The 16952-nt window shown below is 38.2% G+C and overlaps 1 protein-coding gene across 1 annotated transcript in view; it reads right to left on the bottom strand.

The window, feature by feature from the left end:
* dph6 (diphthamine biosynthesis 6) overlaps positions 1-16952 on the bottom strand; it is a 130728-nt gene that overhangs the window by 31893 nt on the left and 81883 nt on the right. Inside the window, exon 13 of the mRNA XM_079633030.1 lies at positions 1865-2104. Within this exon, the coding sequence (XP_079489156.1) occupies positions 1865-2104 (240 nt within the window). The remainder of the gene's footprint in view (positions 1-1864; positions 2105-16952) is intronic.

Genomic DNA, 16952 nt, shown 5'->3' with positions numbered 1-16952 from the left:
GTGTTTCTGCCTCTCAGTGTTTCTGCCTCTTAGTGTTTCTGCCTCTCAGTGTTTCCGCCCCTCAGTGTTTCTGCCTCTCAGTGTTTCTGCCCCTCAGTGTTTCTGCCGCTCAGTGTTTCTGCCGCTCAGTGTTTCTGCCCCTCAGTGTTTCTGCCCCTCAGTGTTTCTGCCCCTCAGTGTTTCTGCCCCTCAGTGTTTCTGCCTCTCAGTGTTTCTGCCTCTTAGTGTTTCTGCCTCTCAGTGTTTCCGCCCCTCAGTGTTTCTGCCTCTCAGTGTTTCTGCCCCTCAGTGTTTCTGCCGCTCAGTGTTTCTGCCGCTCAGTGTTTCTGCCCCTCAGTGTTTCTGCCCCTCAGTGTTTCTGCCCCTCAGTGTTTCTGCCCCTCAGTGTTTCTGCCTCTCAGTGTTTCTGCCTCTCAGTGTTTCTGCCTCTCAGTGTTTCTGCCTCTCAGTGTTTCTGCCTCTCAGTGTTTCTGCCCCTCAGTGTTTCTGCCGCTCAGTGTTTCTGCCGCTCAGTGTTTCTGCCTCTCAGTGTTTCTGCCCCTCAGTGTTTCTGCCCCTCAGTGTTTCTGCCCCTCAGTGTTTCTGCCCCTCAGTGTTTCTGCCTCTCAGTGTTTCTGCCTCTCAGTGTTTCTGCCCCTCAGTGTTTCTGCCGCTCAGTGTTTCTGCCCCTCAGTGTTTCTGCCTCTCAGTGTTTCTGCCCCTCAGTGTTTCTGCCCCTCAGTGTTTCTGCCCCTCAGTGTTTCTGCCGCTCAGTGTTTCTGCCCCTCAGTGTTTCTGCCTCTCAGTGTTTCTGCCTCTCAGTGTTTCTGCCCCTCAGTGTTTCTGCCCCTCAGTGTTTCTGCCCCTCAGTGTTTCTGCCCCTCAGTGTTTCTGCCGCTCAGTGTTTCTGCCCCTCAGTGTTTCTGCCCCTCAGTGTTTCTGCCCCTCAGTTTCTGCCGCTCAGTGTTTCTGCCCCTCAGTGTTTCTGCCCCTCAGTGTTTCTGCCCCTCAGTGTTTCTGCCCCTCAGTGTTTCTGCCTCTCAGTGTTTCTGCCTCTCAGTGTTTCTGCCCCTCAGTGTTTCTGCCGCTCAGTGTTTCTGCCTCTCAGTGTTTCTGCCCCTCAGTGTTTCTGCCCCTCAGTGTTTCTGCCCCTCAGTGTTTCTGCCGCTCAGTGTTTCTGCCCCTCAGTGTTTCTGCCTCTCAGTGTTTCTGCCTCTCAGTGTTTCTGCCCCTCAGTGTTTCTGCCCCTCAGTGTTTCTGCCCCTCAGTGTTTCTGCCGCTCAGTGTTTCTGCCCCTCAGTGTTTCTGCCCCTCAGTGTTTCTGCCCCTCAGTGTTTCTGCCGCTCAGTGTTTCTGCCCCTCAGTGTTTCTGCCCCTCAGTGTTTCTGCCCCTCAGTGTTTCTGCCCCTCAGTGTTTCTGCCCCTCAGTGTTTCTGCCCCTCAGTGTTTCTGCCCCTCAGTGTTTCTGCCCCTCAGTGTTTCTGCCTCTCAGTGTTTCTGCCCCTCAGTGTTTCTGCCCCTCAGTGTTTCTGCCCCTCAGTGTTTCTGCCCCTCAGTGTTTCTGCCCCTCAGTGTTTCTGCCCCTCAGTGTTTCTGCCGCTCAGTGTTTCTGCCCCTCAGTGTTTCTGCCTCTCAGTGTTCCTGCCCCTCAGTGTTTCTGCCCCTCAGTGTTCCTGCCCCTCAGTGTTCCTGCCCCTCAGTGTTTCTGCCGCTCAGTGTTTCTGCCCCTCAGTGTTTCTGCCCCTCAGTGTTTCTGCCCCTCAGTGTTTCTGCCCCTCAGTGTTTCTGCCCCTCAGTGTTTCTGCCCCTCAATGGGTGTACCCGGCTGACAATGACGTATAAATATATATATGTATATGTACACAGATATACAGATGAAGCTCACCTGGAGTTCCTGCAGGTGTGTGTTCCAGGCCGTGGTGACAGCCGCTGTGTGTTCGGGGTGTGTGAGGTAGATATGCGCCTGCAGAGCGTGAGCCAGCGTGAGTCCGGCGCTGACGGCACACAGAACCTTCTCCGTGTGACTGAAGCAGAGCCGGGCCTGGAGCGCCGGCGGCCCGTCCAGCATCTGCATAGAGCAGGGGGTCAGAGCGACCTGTCCCGCGCAGAACACAGCCTCCCGCACCTGACACACAGCAGCAAATACACATATATTAACATACAAATGTATTAATTAATATATACATAGTATATAACTTATTTTTACACGGTTCGGTGGAATACTTGATTCTGATAGGTCAATCGTGCCATCCAACGGTATGTTATTCCCAGATAACAACCGCTGAGAACAGGAACGTTTTTTTAACGATTTTCTCAATGTTTAGATATGTTTGCACCCCCAGATTTTCAAATAGTTGTATCTCTGCCAAATATTGTCCTATCCTAACAAACCACACATCAATGGAAAGCTTAAAAATTGACCCATGTGACCAGGGTCACATATATTTATTATTTATGAAGAAATATATAATAAATATGTATAAATTAATAAATACATATTAAAAATAAATAAAATATTAAAATATGAATAATGATATATATTTTATTATGTGTTTACTTTATTTTCAATGTCAGCATATTTAATGTTTATTGTAAGAAAATAATAAAACCACATAAATCAAGTTTTCAATTTGATCTGTATTCAGATATACAGGCTTGCAAAATTTGCAAAAGCCATAAAAGATTAATAGAAAATAAAGAGCTTGTACATGGTAATATTCAGTCAAAAAAATGCATTTGTACAATTTAAAATGCGCTTAATATTTTATATATCTAATGAATATTCAGTAATATATCAGATGAGAACAAAACTTGATCTGATTAATGACACTATTGTCTTCTGTGTGAGTCTCATATGTGAGGAAGTTTGCGGCACTGGTTTAGATCATCACTGTGAAGCTGCTTTCAAACTGAATAAAGCGCTGTAGAAATAAAGCTTGATTTGGTTTGCCTTTCTGACGCTCAACAAAACACTAACCATTTACCAAAACTGAAAAAGTTTCCCGGCCGGTTATTATCCGCTGCTGATGGAAACGTCCATAAATCAGCCGGAGACGAACATCAAACGAGGTGCAACTCATTAACATTATTATAGCATCAGTGTTTGAACAGCAGAGCATCAATTAACGCTCCACACCTTCACTGTTATTCTATCACCTCGAGTTCCCGTTTCACACCAGCGATGAAAGCTCGCGCAATCACTAATAACCAGGTGATAATTAGCTGAGAATCTGCAGCTAAAAATACAGGAGCTGGTCAGATCCAGAGGTCAGATCCAGAGGTCAAACGCTGAAGTCTCCAGCACAGTCCCTGCGACACACAGCTTTACAGACAATTACACGAGCACACTCACTCGACACACACATCTCAGGAGTTTGATGGGAAGAGAGAGAAGAATCAGTCTACATTTAATTTTTATTTTCTAGTCATTTAATATGTGCATTGAGTGTTCATTTGGGATCATAAAGTTGTTATTAATATTTTGCATTAGGTTTTCATATTTTATATTCTCCATCTCTATTATATATATATTTTTTTAATATGTCAAGTTAAACAAAATGAAAATGAGAGGTTTCAACTAGTGCAACGAGTAAGTACAGTTTAAATTGGTAACACTTTACAATAAGACCATTAGTTATTGCATAATCTAATATTACTAACAGTGATCAATACAATTTGCTACTTTGTTAATGTTAGTTAATAAAACACAGCTGTTCATTGTTAGTTCATGTTAGTTCACAGTGCATTAATGTTAACAGATTGAAATTAGCATGAACAAATATGAATAAATCCTGTAGAAGAGCCGTTCTTAGTTCATGTTAACTGATGAACCTTGTAAAGTAAAGTGTAAAGTGTTACCAACCTTGTAAAGTGTTACCAATAATATTACCAGATACAACTTTTGATTTTAACTCTTAATTTGTAACTAATTTTATGGCCTCCAGAATATTTTGTTGTATGAATGTCTGAATATGCAATATATCAGAGCATCTGCTTTTAAAGCTTCTAGCTTCATGCATTTTTTTCATAAATTTTAATTAAAAAAGCAACATTTTGAGCAAAAAGCTGAGAAAGAGGGAAAGAGTTAATAACATATTAGTAAATGCTGGAATTATCATGAACTAAGATTATCATTCTATCAGTGTTATCAAGTATTCCCACAGTCTCATGGTTAGTTCATAAATGGAACCTTATTGTAAAGTGTTACAGTTTTTAACATCTTGTTTGATTTCAGCTAACGTTTCTTTATTTATGTTTTTAGTCCTACATCATGTGCATTGAGTGTTAGTTTGGAATCATATAGTTTATTATAATTTTTTATATTTCTTTTTATTTCAGTTTTAGTTTTTAGTTATTTTAATACATCAAGTTAAACTGAAGGAAAATGAGATGTTTCCACTAGTAAATATAATGTAAATAGGTAACACTTTACAGTAAGGTCTCATTAGCTAATGTCCGTTAATGCATTGTAATGCAATGTTAGTTAGTAAATTAACGTAGAAGTATTATAAAGTATTATCACAGTCTCATGGTTAGATCATGTTAATAGCAAAGGAAACCTTATTGTAAAGTGTTAGAGTTTTTAATAACGTGATTGATTTCCGCAAACGTTTATTTTATTTTTCAAGTTACGATGTTTGTTATGTTGTGTTGGAGACAAACTTCATGCACATATTTATTCTCAAGGACTTTTCTTAGAAAGCGTGGACGATGTTCTTTGCCAGACGTGCTTGAGAAACGACAGATCAACCAAAAGCGCTTTTGCTGCAGGGAGCGAATAGTCACATTCATTTCCATAATCATCTGCGTTTCTGGAGATTCCCGCCGCTGGGTTCACCCGTCAACTGTGATGAACCGTCCGCATCTGCCCGGACCGATGCACATCACCAGGACGGAGCAAAGCCGGATCAATCCGCGCATCGTTTACCGCGCGACTCCCAAATCTACGGCGTTCCCAAACCGGGATTGGCGTTCCCGTTATGAGCCATCAAGAGCCATCAGACCTTTCCCACACGATCCGGCACGCAGTCCGACATGCCGAGAGGATTTAGAAAAGAAGCACTTCATATTTGTGGATTTGAATATCAAAAGCAAGACCTCTCGGCTATTATAATATTTCAAAATAAAAACAGGTGCGGCGTGATCAATTATTAAGAGCCTGGCGCAGGTAACTCGGGATCCGGGGAATACTATTTACATAAAATTAACAGTTCAAAAGAATGAGTTCACACACCAATCAAACCTGTTAATTGACTGTCAATGGTGTGTCCCTGAATATACAACACAACTACATTATTCATCCGCGCCGCTGACAGGGAAGACAGGCCAATTTGCATGGGCATCCAAAATCTGATCAACAACTACAACGCCACATGCATTTTTAATAGAGCCTTATTAATATTCATAGGGGTCAAACTATGGCACCGCGTTTCATTTAACTCGCAGCAACCGACAAAGTGTTTCAGGAAAAGCAACTTTAAGGCTCGCGCGAGGAGCTTCCCAAAAGATTAATTTCTGGCGGAAACGAGCAGACGATGTCCTGCATGTTAATGAAGTCTCTGAGGTCCAGCATGGTGTGTGTGTGAGTGTGTGTGCGTGTTAGTGGAGGTGACCTTAAAGATGTTATTTCTGGCTCTGGGTAAATGACCTGTTATTGACGAACAGTCAGACTCGGTGGCGCTGGTCAAGGACGCGGAGGAAAAGCACCATCAGGTATGCTAATGCTAATGCTAATGCACGCGCATCTGACGCTTCATGCATAATTGATGCATGCGCTGAGGAACCGCGCTGATCCTGAGCCAGTTACATGTGTGTGCCGATCTGCTCCTTTAAACTTCACTGAACCGTTTCTTTGTAATAGCTTAGATGTTTAGATGTAATAGCAACAACTAAAATACAAATGAATACAAATATATTTAAAGAAGTGAAACCTAATAAAAAATGTCAAACATTAAATTACTAAAACTTTAACGGAAATTAAGATATATATATAAAAACATACATACCTAAACCTATTTCAAAATATTAATAAAAACTGTCAATAGTACTAAGATAACACTACTGATATGATTCTTTGAAGAATAGAAATTCAAAAGAACAGCGTTTATTTGAAATATAATCTTTTGTAACATTATAAATGTCTTTACTGTCACTTTTGATCAATTTATTGCAGCCTTGCTGAATAAAAGTTTATTAATTAAAATAAATAGCATTAATCCTCAACTTTTGAACGGTGGTGTATGTACAGTATATCTTGTCTACAGAATGAATCTATTGAACAATCATGATCCAGAGAGTCTTCAGAGTGTATAGCATTATTGCTAGCGCTGTAAAGATATGCGATATGTAACCGAAATCGCGACACTCAGACATCCAGGGCCCTATTGTAACGTTCTGAAACGCAAGTATCAAACGCGAAACGCAAGTAACTCTGTGGGCGGATCCCGGCGCTGTTGCTATTATACCGGCGGGATAAACGACTCTTGCGCCCGACGCAAATCTAAAATGTGTTGGTCTGAAGTCGCTTCATTACTCATAGGTGTGGTTTGGATGTAACGTGAAATAAGCCAATCAGAGCGTCCTCACACATTCCCTTTAAGAGCCGGCGCGCTTGTTCCATGGCGGATCGCTATTATACTATTACTGTATTATTACTGCACTGTTTCTGCATTGCTGCATTATTACTGTTTTAATACTGTATTACAGCATTATTACTGCACTATTGCTGCATTATTACTGTATTACAGCATTGTTACTGCACTATTGCTGCATTATTACTGTATTACAGCATTATTACTGCACTATTGCTGCATTATTACTGTATTACAGCATTATTACTGCACTATTGCTGCATTATTACTGTATTCCAGCATTATTACTGTATTCCAGCATTATTACTGCACTATTGCTGCATTATTACTGTATTCCAGCATTATTACTGCACTATTGCTGCATTATTACTGTATTCCAGCATTATTAATGCACTATTGTTGCATTATTACTGTATCACAGCATTATTACTGCACTATTGCTGCATTATTACTGTATTACAGCATTATTACTGCACTATTGCTGCATTATTACTGTATTCCAGCATTATTACTGCACTATTGCTGCATTATTACTGTATTACAGCATTATTACTGCACTATTGCTGCATTATTACTGTATTACAGCATTATTACTGCACTATTGCTGCATTATTACTGTATTACAGCATTATTACTGCACTATTGCTGCATTATTACTGTATTACAGCATTATTACTGCACTATTGCTGCACTATTGCTGCATTATTACTGTATTACAGCATTATTACTGCACTATTGCTGCATTATTACTGTATTACAGCATTATTACTGCACTATTGCTGCATTATTACTGTATTCCAGCATTATTACTGCACTATTGCTGCATTATTACTGTATTACAGCATTATTACTGCACTATTGCTGCATTATTACTGTATTACTGCACTATTGCTGCATTATTACTGTATTACTGCACTATTGCTGCATTATTACTGTATTACTGCACTATTGCTGCATTATTACTGTATTACTGCACTATTGCTGCATTATTACTGTATTCCAGCATTATTACTGCACTATTGCTGCATTATTACTGTATTACAGCATTATTACTGCACTATTGCTGCATTATTACTGTATTACAGCATTATTACTGCACTATTGCTGCATTATCACTGTATTACTGCACTATTGCTGCATTATTACTGTATTCCAGCATTATTACTGCACTATTGCTGCATTATTACTGTATTACAGCATTATTACTGCACTATTGCTGCATTATTACTGTATTACTGGACTATTTCTGCATTGCTGCATTATTACTGTATTACAGCATTATTACTGCACTATTGCTGCATTATTACTGTATTACAGCATTATTACTGCACTATTGCTGCATTATTACTGTATTACTGCACTATTGCTGCATTATTACTGTATTACAGCATTATTACTGCACTATTGCTGCATTATTACTGTATTACTGCACTATTGCTGCATTATTACTGTATTACAGCATAATTACTGCACTACTGCTGCATTATTACTGTATTACAGCATTATTACTGCACTATTGCTGCATTATTACAGCATTATTACTGCAATATTGCTGCATTATTACTGTATTACAGCATTATTACTGCACTATTGCTGCATTATTACAGCATTATTACTGCAATATTGCTGCATTATTACTGTATTACTGCACTATTGCTGCATTACTACTGTATTACTGGACTGTTTCTTCATTGCTGTATTATTACTGTATTACAGCATTATTACTGCTCTATTTCTGCATTATTACTGCATTATTGCTGCATTATTATTGTATTACAGCATTATTACTGCACTATGTCTGCATTGCTGAATTATTACTGTATTACAGCATTATTAATGCACTATTTCGGCATTGCTGCATTATTACTGTATTAATACTGTATTCCAGCATTATTACTGCACTATTGCTGCATTATTACTGTATTATTACGGTATTACAGCAGTATAACTGCACTATTGCTGCATTATTACTTTATTACAGCATTATTACTGCATTATTGCTGCATTATTACTGCACTATTGCTGCATTATTACTTTATTACAGCATTATTATTGCACTCTTTCTGCATTGCTGCATTATTACTGTATTAATACTGTATTCCAGCATTATTACTGCACTATTGCTGCATTATTACTGTATTATTACTGTGTTACAGCATTATTACTTTATTACAGTATTATTGCTGCATTATTGCTGCATTATTACTTTATTACAGCATTATTACTGCATTATTTCTGCATTGCTTTATTATTACTGTATTAATACTGTATTCCAGCATTATTACTGCACTATTGCTGCATTATTACTGTATTATAGCATTATTACTTTATTACAGCATTTTTACTGCACTATTTCTGCATTGCTGCATTATTACTGTATTCCAGCATTATTACTGCCCCATTGTTGCATTATTACAGTATTACTGCACTATTGTTGCATTATTACTGTATTACAGCATTATTACTGTATTCCAGCATTATTACTGCACCATTGCTGCATTATTACTGTATTACTGCACTATTGTTGAATTATTACTGTATTACAGCATTATTACTGCACCATTGCTGCATTATTACTGTATTACTGCACTATTGCTGCATTATTACTGTATTAGTGCACTATTGTTGCATTATTACTGTATTACAGCATTTTTACTGCACTATTTCTGCATTGCTGCATTAGTACTGTATTACATCATTATTACTGCACTATTTCTGCATTGCTGCATTATTACTGTATTCCAGCATTATTACTGCACTATTGCTGCATTATTACTGCCCCATTGTTGCATTATTACAGTATTACTGCACTATTGTTGCATTATTACTGTATTACAGCATTATTACTGCACTATTGTTGCATTATTACTGTATTACTGCACTATTACTGCACCATTGCTGCATTATTACTGTATTACTGCACTATTGTTGCATTATTACTGTATTACAGCATTATTACTGCACCATTGCTGCATTATTACTGTATTACTGCACTATTGCTGCATTATTACTGTATTAGTGCACTATTGTTGCATTATTACTGTATTACAGCATTTTTACTGCACTATTTCTGCATTGCTGCATTAGTACTGTATTACAGCATTCTTACTGCACCATTGCTGCATTATTACTGTATTACTGCACTATTGCTGCATTATTACTGTATTAGTGCACTATTGTTGCATTATTACTGTATTACAGCATTTTTACTGCACTATTTCTGCAATGCTGCATTAGTACTGTATTACAGCATTCTTACTGCACTATTGCTGCATTATTACTGTATTACAGCATTATTACTGTATTACTGCACTATTTCTGCATTGCTGCATTATTACTGTATTACAGCATTATTACTGTATTACTGCACTATTCCTGCATTATTACTGTATTCCATCATTATTACTGCACTATTGCTGCATTATTACTGTGTTACAGCATTATTACTGTACTATGTCTGCATTGCTGCATTATTACTGTACTGCAGCATTATTACTGCACTATGTCTGCATTGCTGCATTATTACTGTATTACAGCATTATTACTGCACTATGTCTGCATTGCTGCATTATTACTGTATTACAGCATTATTACTGCACTATGTCTGCATTGCTGCATTATTACTGTATTCCAGCATTATTACTGCACTATTGCTGCATTATTACTGTGTTACAGCATTATTGCTGCATTATTACTGTATTACTGCACTTTTGCTGCATTATTACTGTATTACTGCACTATTGCTGCATTATTACTGTATTACTGCACTATTGCTGCATTATTACTGTATTACTGCACTATTGCTGCATTATTACTGTATTCCAGCATTATGACTGCACTATTGCTGCATTATTACTGTATTACGGCACTATTGCTGTATTATTACTGTATTACGGCACTATTGCTGTATTATTACTGTGTTACAGCACTATTGCTGCATTATTACTGTATTACTGCACTATTGCTGCATTATTACTGTATTACTGCACTATTGCTGCATTATTACTGTATTACTGCACTATTGCTGCATTATTACTGTATTACTGCATTATTACTGTATTACTACACTATTGCTGCATTATTACTGTATCACTGCACTATTGCTGCATTATTACTGTATTACTGGACTATTACTGCATTATTACTGTATTACTGCACTATTGCTGCATTATTACTGTATTACTGCACTATTACTGTATTACAGCATTATTACTGCACTATTGCTCCATTATTACTGTGTTACAGCATTATTGCTGCATTATTACTGTATTACTGCACTATTGCTGCATTATTACTGTATTACTGCACTATTGCTGCATTATTACTGTATTACTGCACTATTGCTGCATTATTACTGTATTACAGCATTATTACTGCACTATTGCTGCATTATTACTGTGTTACTGCACTATTGCTGCATTATTACTGTATTACTGCACTATTGCTACATTATTACTGTATTACTGCACTATTGCTGCATTATTACTGTATTACAGCATTATTACTGCACTATTGCTGCATTATTACTGTGTTACTGCACTATTGCTGCATTATTACTGTATTACTGCACTATTGCTGCATTATTACTGTATTACTGCACTATTGCTGCATTATTACTGTATTACTGCACTATTGCTGCATTATTACTGTATTACTGCACTATTGCTGCATTATTACTGTATTACTGCACTATTGCTGCATTATTACTGTATTCCAGGATTATTACTGCACTATTGCTGCATTATTACTGTATTACGGCACTATTGCTGTATTATTACTGTGTTACAGCACTATTGCTGTATTATTACTGTATTACTGCACTATTGCTGCATTATTACTGTATTACTGCACTATTGCTGCATTATTACTGTATTACTGCAATATTGCTGCATTATTACTGTATTACTGCATTATTACTGTATTACTGCACTATTGCTGCATCATTACTGTATTACTGCATTATTACTGTATTACTGCACTATTGCTGCATTATTACTGTATCACTGCATTATTACTGTATTACTGCACTATTGCTGCATTATTACTGTATTACTGCATTATTACTGTATTACTGCACTATTGCTGCATTATTACTGTATTACTGCACTATTGCTGCATTATTACTGTATTACTGCACTATTGCTGCATTATTAGTGGACTATTGCTGCATTATTACTGGACTATTGCTGCATTATTACTGTATTACTGCACTATTGTGGAATTACTACTGTATTACTGCACTATTATTGCAGTATTGCTGCATTATTACTGTATTACAGCATTATTACTGCATTATTACTGCATTATTACTTTATTACAGCATTATTACTGCACTATTGCTGCATTATTACTGTATTACAGCATTATTGCTGCATTATTACTGTGTTATAGCATTATTACTTCACTAATGCTGCATTAGTACTGTATTCCTGCACTATTTCTGCATTATTACTGTATTACAGCATTATTACTGCACTATTGCTGCATTATTACTGTATTCCAGCATTATTACTGCACTATTGCTGCATTATTACTGTATTACAGCATTATTACTGAACTATTGCTGCATAATTACTGCACTATTGCTGCATTATTACTGCATTATTGCTGCATTATTACTGTATTACAGCATTATTACTGCACTATTGCTGCATTACAGCATTATTACTGAACTATTGCTGCATAATTACTTCACTATTGCTGCATTATTACTGCACTATTGCTGCATTATTACTGTATTACAGCATTATTACTGCACTATTGCTGCATTATTACTGTATTAGAGCATTATTACTGCACTATTGCTGCATTATTGCTGTATTCCAGCATTATTATTGCACTATTGCTGTATTATTACTGTATTACAGCATTATCACTGCACTATGTCTGCATTGCTGCATTATTGCTGGTCTTCAGATGGCATGTTGAAGATCATACGCTTGCAGTGATTCACGCTTCTTCAACACTTCACTTTCAAACGCTCGTGAGAATCTCAAATCCTCAAATCTTGTTCTGAAGGCCTGATCAAGTCTCTGTATTTTATTTGCTCATGCTACGTGTCGCAGGAAATCAGAGTAACTTGAGCAGCACTATAAATAGCTGTACCCAAATGCACAAAGGAAGCCTTTTGACTGGATTCAGATGAACAAAAATGTGAAATCACACACGTGATAGAAGTGTGACAGATGAGCCGGTGTCTTTGAGGAGCGTCTGACCCCGAGCCGGATGAGGAACGCTGTCACCTCGGCTTCTGTCAGATTTACGCTGATTATTGCTCTCTATCTATCGGCTGTTTGGAGGTCAGACGGGAGAAAGACACAATATAACACTCAAGATGCCTCTATTTATGTGTTTTTTCACTGAATCCAACAACGCTCAGAAGCTAGACTAAATATTGCGCATTCGATAATATCTAAACAACATGAGCTTGTCCGGAATATAAGCATCCGTCATTGAGCGAGGAGGAAAAACGCCCCGCCGCCGTCAAACGCGCTGCTTTTGTGACAAATTGGTTGTGAGGCTTTTTCGACTGATGCACAAAGCGCAGAAATCTCCCCGTGACCTGCCCGTGGGACATGACAAGCCCCTCACGCGTCGCTCTATCAAACAGGATCTTTCCAGGACAATGCAAATGATGACAAATTCCATCATCCCGCATTATGCGCTTTCCCGCTAATCTCCCTAATTCGGGGGACTGGCGAGGGTTGGGAGGTTTCGGCCGAGGGGCATCAGTGATGATGTCTGACTGAATGATGCCGAAACCCGATCCACACATCTCTGTGGTTCTGGTCCGGTCTGTGAGGGTCTCTCCTCATGTCAGGCTGCGTCACATCAGCACACGAGGCCATCGACACACACATGCAGTCAGCCCAACACACACACACACACACACACACGAGTGCAGTTTCAGCATCTGTTCAAAAGATGGCAGTGTGACTTCATGAAACACACCCAGCCACATCAACCCCTGCTCATTAACACCAGCTAAATAAACTCACCGGTAGGAAATCTCAAAGCTTTTTATTACGTTCACAGGGTTTACAGTGGTTTAGACAAGTTTATTTTTTATATGTGTTTAATTTGCTCTGATATGCAAATCTGCATCTCCAATGCGGTTTTATTTTAATACATGAGTTTTCACTTTTTTTCATATATATATAGTACAAGTTTCTGCAAAATGAATATTATGGAATGTGTAATATTTAGTCTAGTTTCTGAGTGATGTTGGTTTCAGTGAAATAACACATAAATAGCAACATTTTGAGTATTTTTAAAAACATAAAATTGGCCATTCAGGTCAAATTTTACACAAATGTAAAATGTGTGTGTGTGTGTTTTATTTAAATAAAGAAACCAATTTTATATTTAACTTTTTTTTGCATTGGGATTTATTTCATTAAATCAAAATATATTATTGGCATTAAAATTTCTCTTATATTATCGAATGTGTAGTACAGTGAAATAAAACATAAATAGCAACATTTTGAGTATTTGGAAAAAACATAATAATAATTGGCCATCCAGGTCATATTTCACATCAGTTTAAAATGTGTTTTATAAATAAAGACTTAAATAAAACTTTTTTTTTTTGTATTGCCATTTATTTCATTAAATTAAAATTCATTATTGCCATTCAAATTTCTCTTTACTGTAATTTAAAAAGTCTCATTCTCATTAAGCTAATGCAAACATTATTGATGTATAGTATTATTTAATTTATGCTGATTTAAATAAAAACATTGCATTATATGCATTTATCTGCAAAAATAACTACTGTGTTAACAAAAAATCTAATGGTAATCTTTAAATGAAAAGAATAAAATCACAATATTCTGCATTTTGGTTAATTGCCATGAACATGATGTGCAAAGGGTTGTTATATGTGTGAGCTGGGCATGTATTTGTGCAAGATCACATTTCCAGAAACTGAAGTATGAATAATGAATCTGCATGAAAGTAAAGATGCTGCAGATGTCTATTATTCATCCACAGCACTTTTATATCTCGTGCAACGGCCGAAAATGACAATGGCTAATGAAAAATGAACGCGCGAGGTTAAAAGGTACAAGTCAAACGAGAAATTAATGACAAAGTGAGAGGCCAAAAGTAAACGGAACATAAACGGTAATATCTCCATTCAGCTACAGCCATTAAAGCGCAACATCTCCCTAATAAATTAAGGCACAATGGTGACGCCCGTCCACTGTTGCATGAGCACGCAATAATAATGTGGAAGGAATGACTGATAAAGTATCAAACGTGAGGCTTGGACACCGCACAGGAGCCCGAGGCGCTGGAATCTCGCTCTAATTGCCGGCGTTTTCTGGCGTTCGCTCTTCCCGTGTTTGTCTGCGTGTCAAAGCCTGTCCTGTCAAACCCCGGCGTACAGGAATAACCCTCGTTACCATAGTAATGGGACGGTCATTCGGATCTGGACGTGATGAGACCGGACAGCGCTCGCTGGTCTCCTCAGACACAAGCCGTTATTATTGTGTTTTTCATCTTCCATCTTCAATATGCAATTCAAAAATATACATTCACAGAGGGTTTTTTTTTTCAAGCTTTTGCTTTATAAAAACATGCTCACATTATCCTGTCACGACAACTTTCATTCCAATCTGACTCATATCGCATCCTTGGGAATCTTCAATGAAAATAATCACGTTTTTTTTTTTGCATTTTGTTAAAATAGTCTGAAAATAGTCAAGCACATCACTCGAGTCAGAGGTGGAGCGGTTCAATATAATCCTGCTGTGTGTTTGTGGACACGCACGAGCCACACACACAGTCAAACCAGCATTATTCTCACATTACTCTCACATAATCTCAGTTTATTCACTATAGTTTAGAAAATGGAGTTATGAACTCCGTTGATATCTGACTGGTTTTGTCCATCTTCTGTTAGACTGTCTCACACATGAGTTATGGTGGAGGCGAGCGCAGTAATGAAGGAGTGTGTCGGGGAAGACCATCGGCTCTGACAGATCCAGATCTCCTCAGTACGAGCTCATACCAGCAGCGTGAAGCGTTCGGCAGGTCGTGAGATGACGAGTGTGTTCGACTGATTCATCTGTGCATCTTGTCACAAACAACACGAACGCATCAATGCACCGGCCTCCTGTTCTCCAGCGCTGGACGCACGACCTCCAGGACACACACATCTGCGGCGCCGGCGCGGTGAGTCAGGGTTTAACCGGTCGGGACGAGCCTGCCTCTGAACACTCACGGGTGTTATTTACAATACACCGGTTATGGTGATTTAACAGGGCGGATATTGATACGCATTCAGTTTCTCTCGCTGTACGAACTCAGAGTAAAAGAGAACGCATTCGGGAGGTTTGATTCGTTTCTGCAGATTAACTCTTTTAAAAAAGGTTTTCACCATGTTCTTTTCTTACTATTTTACACACACACACACACACACACACACACACACACACACACACACACACACACACACACACACACACACACACACACACACACACTCTATTTGAATCATCAGTCAAAACTTTTAATGTAGTTTATGTGTGTATGTGGAGTTATTAATCTGCTTTAACACACACCATGTGTAAGTTCATAAGTGGACAGCATTGCTGAGTATTTTCTGCTTAAAACTGCAGTGAACCAAAGACAGTCTCAAACACACGGGTTGAAATCGCTGGTGTTTCTGACGTCACACACTACCTTGACCAATCAGATCAACGTGTGATCGTCAACCAGTGGATCTCTGAGTGAGTGAGTGAGTGGAGGCGGGGCTCATTTGCATATTCATAGAACCGCGTATACTAATCGAGGCAAGGGTGTCGAGTTACATTCAAGATATTTTAAGGCATGACAAAACATTTTTTGGCAAAAAACATTTAAATGTGTCATTTTGGTGATTAAAGATTAATTTTAAGGGATAGCATTATTGACTACAGCGGGACTTTAAGTCTATACATAACATTTTATATTAATTAATTACAAACACATTGCTGTTTTTACCATGCTCCCTTCTTACTACTTTATTTACATATTACATGTAATATACATAACATTTACATAATTTATATTGAAATAAATGGGTCCCACTTTATATTAAGTGTCTTTAACTAGGATGTGGATGAATGCCAAACATTTTATAACACAGCTCTGCGTGACATGACAGTTTTCTTCTTATTTTCACTTTAAATAAAAAGCCACCATTTTGAGGTTTCTGCGGCCCAGTGATGGGAAAAACCCACTGTTGAGAAACGAACGCGACATTAAGAGCCGGTTCACACAGAACGTGGTTTTCCATTCAAAATCAAAGATGGCGCTGCTGTGAATAAAGTTTAAAACGCTCCCGTGAGTGTGTAGGTGTGTGTGTGTGTGTGTGTGTGTGTGTGTGTGTGTGTGTGT

The sequence above is a fragment of the Phoxinus phoxinus genome, assembly GCF_949152265.1.
Source record: "Phoxinus phoxinus genome assembly, chromosome: 13".
Taxonomy (NCBI): domain Eukaryota; kingdom Metazoa; phylum Chordata; class Actinopteri; order Cypriniformes; family Leuciscidae; genus Phoxinus; species Phoxinus phoxinus.
Note: the sequence above shows the minus strand (reverse complement) of the source record. Positions and strands in the feature narration are given on the sequence as shown.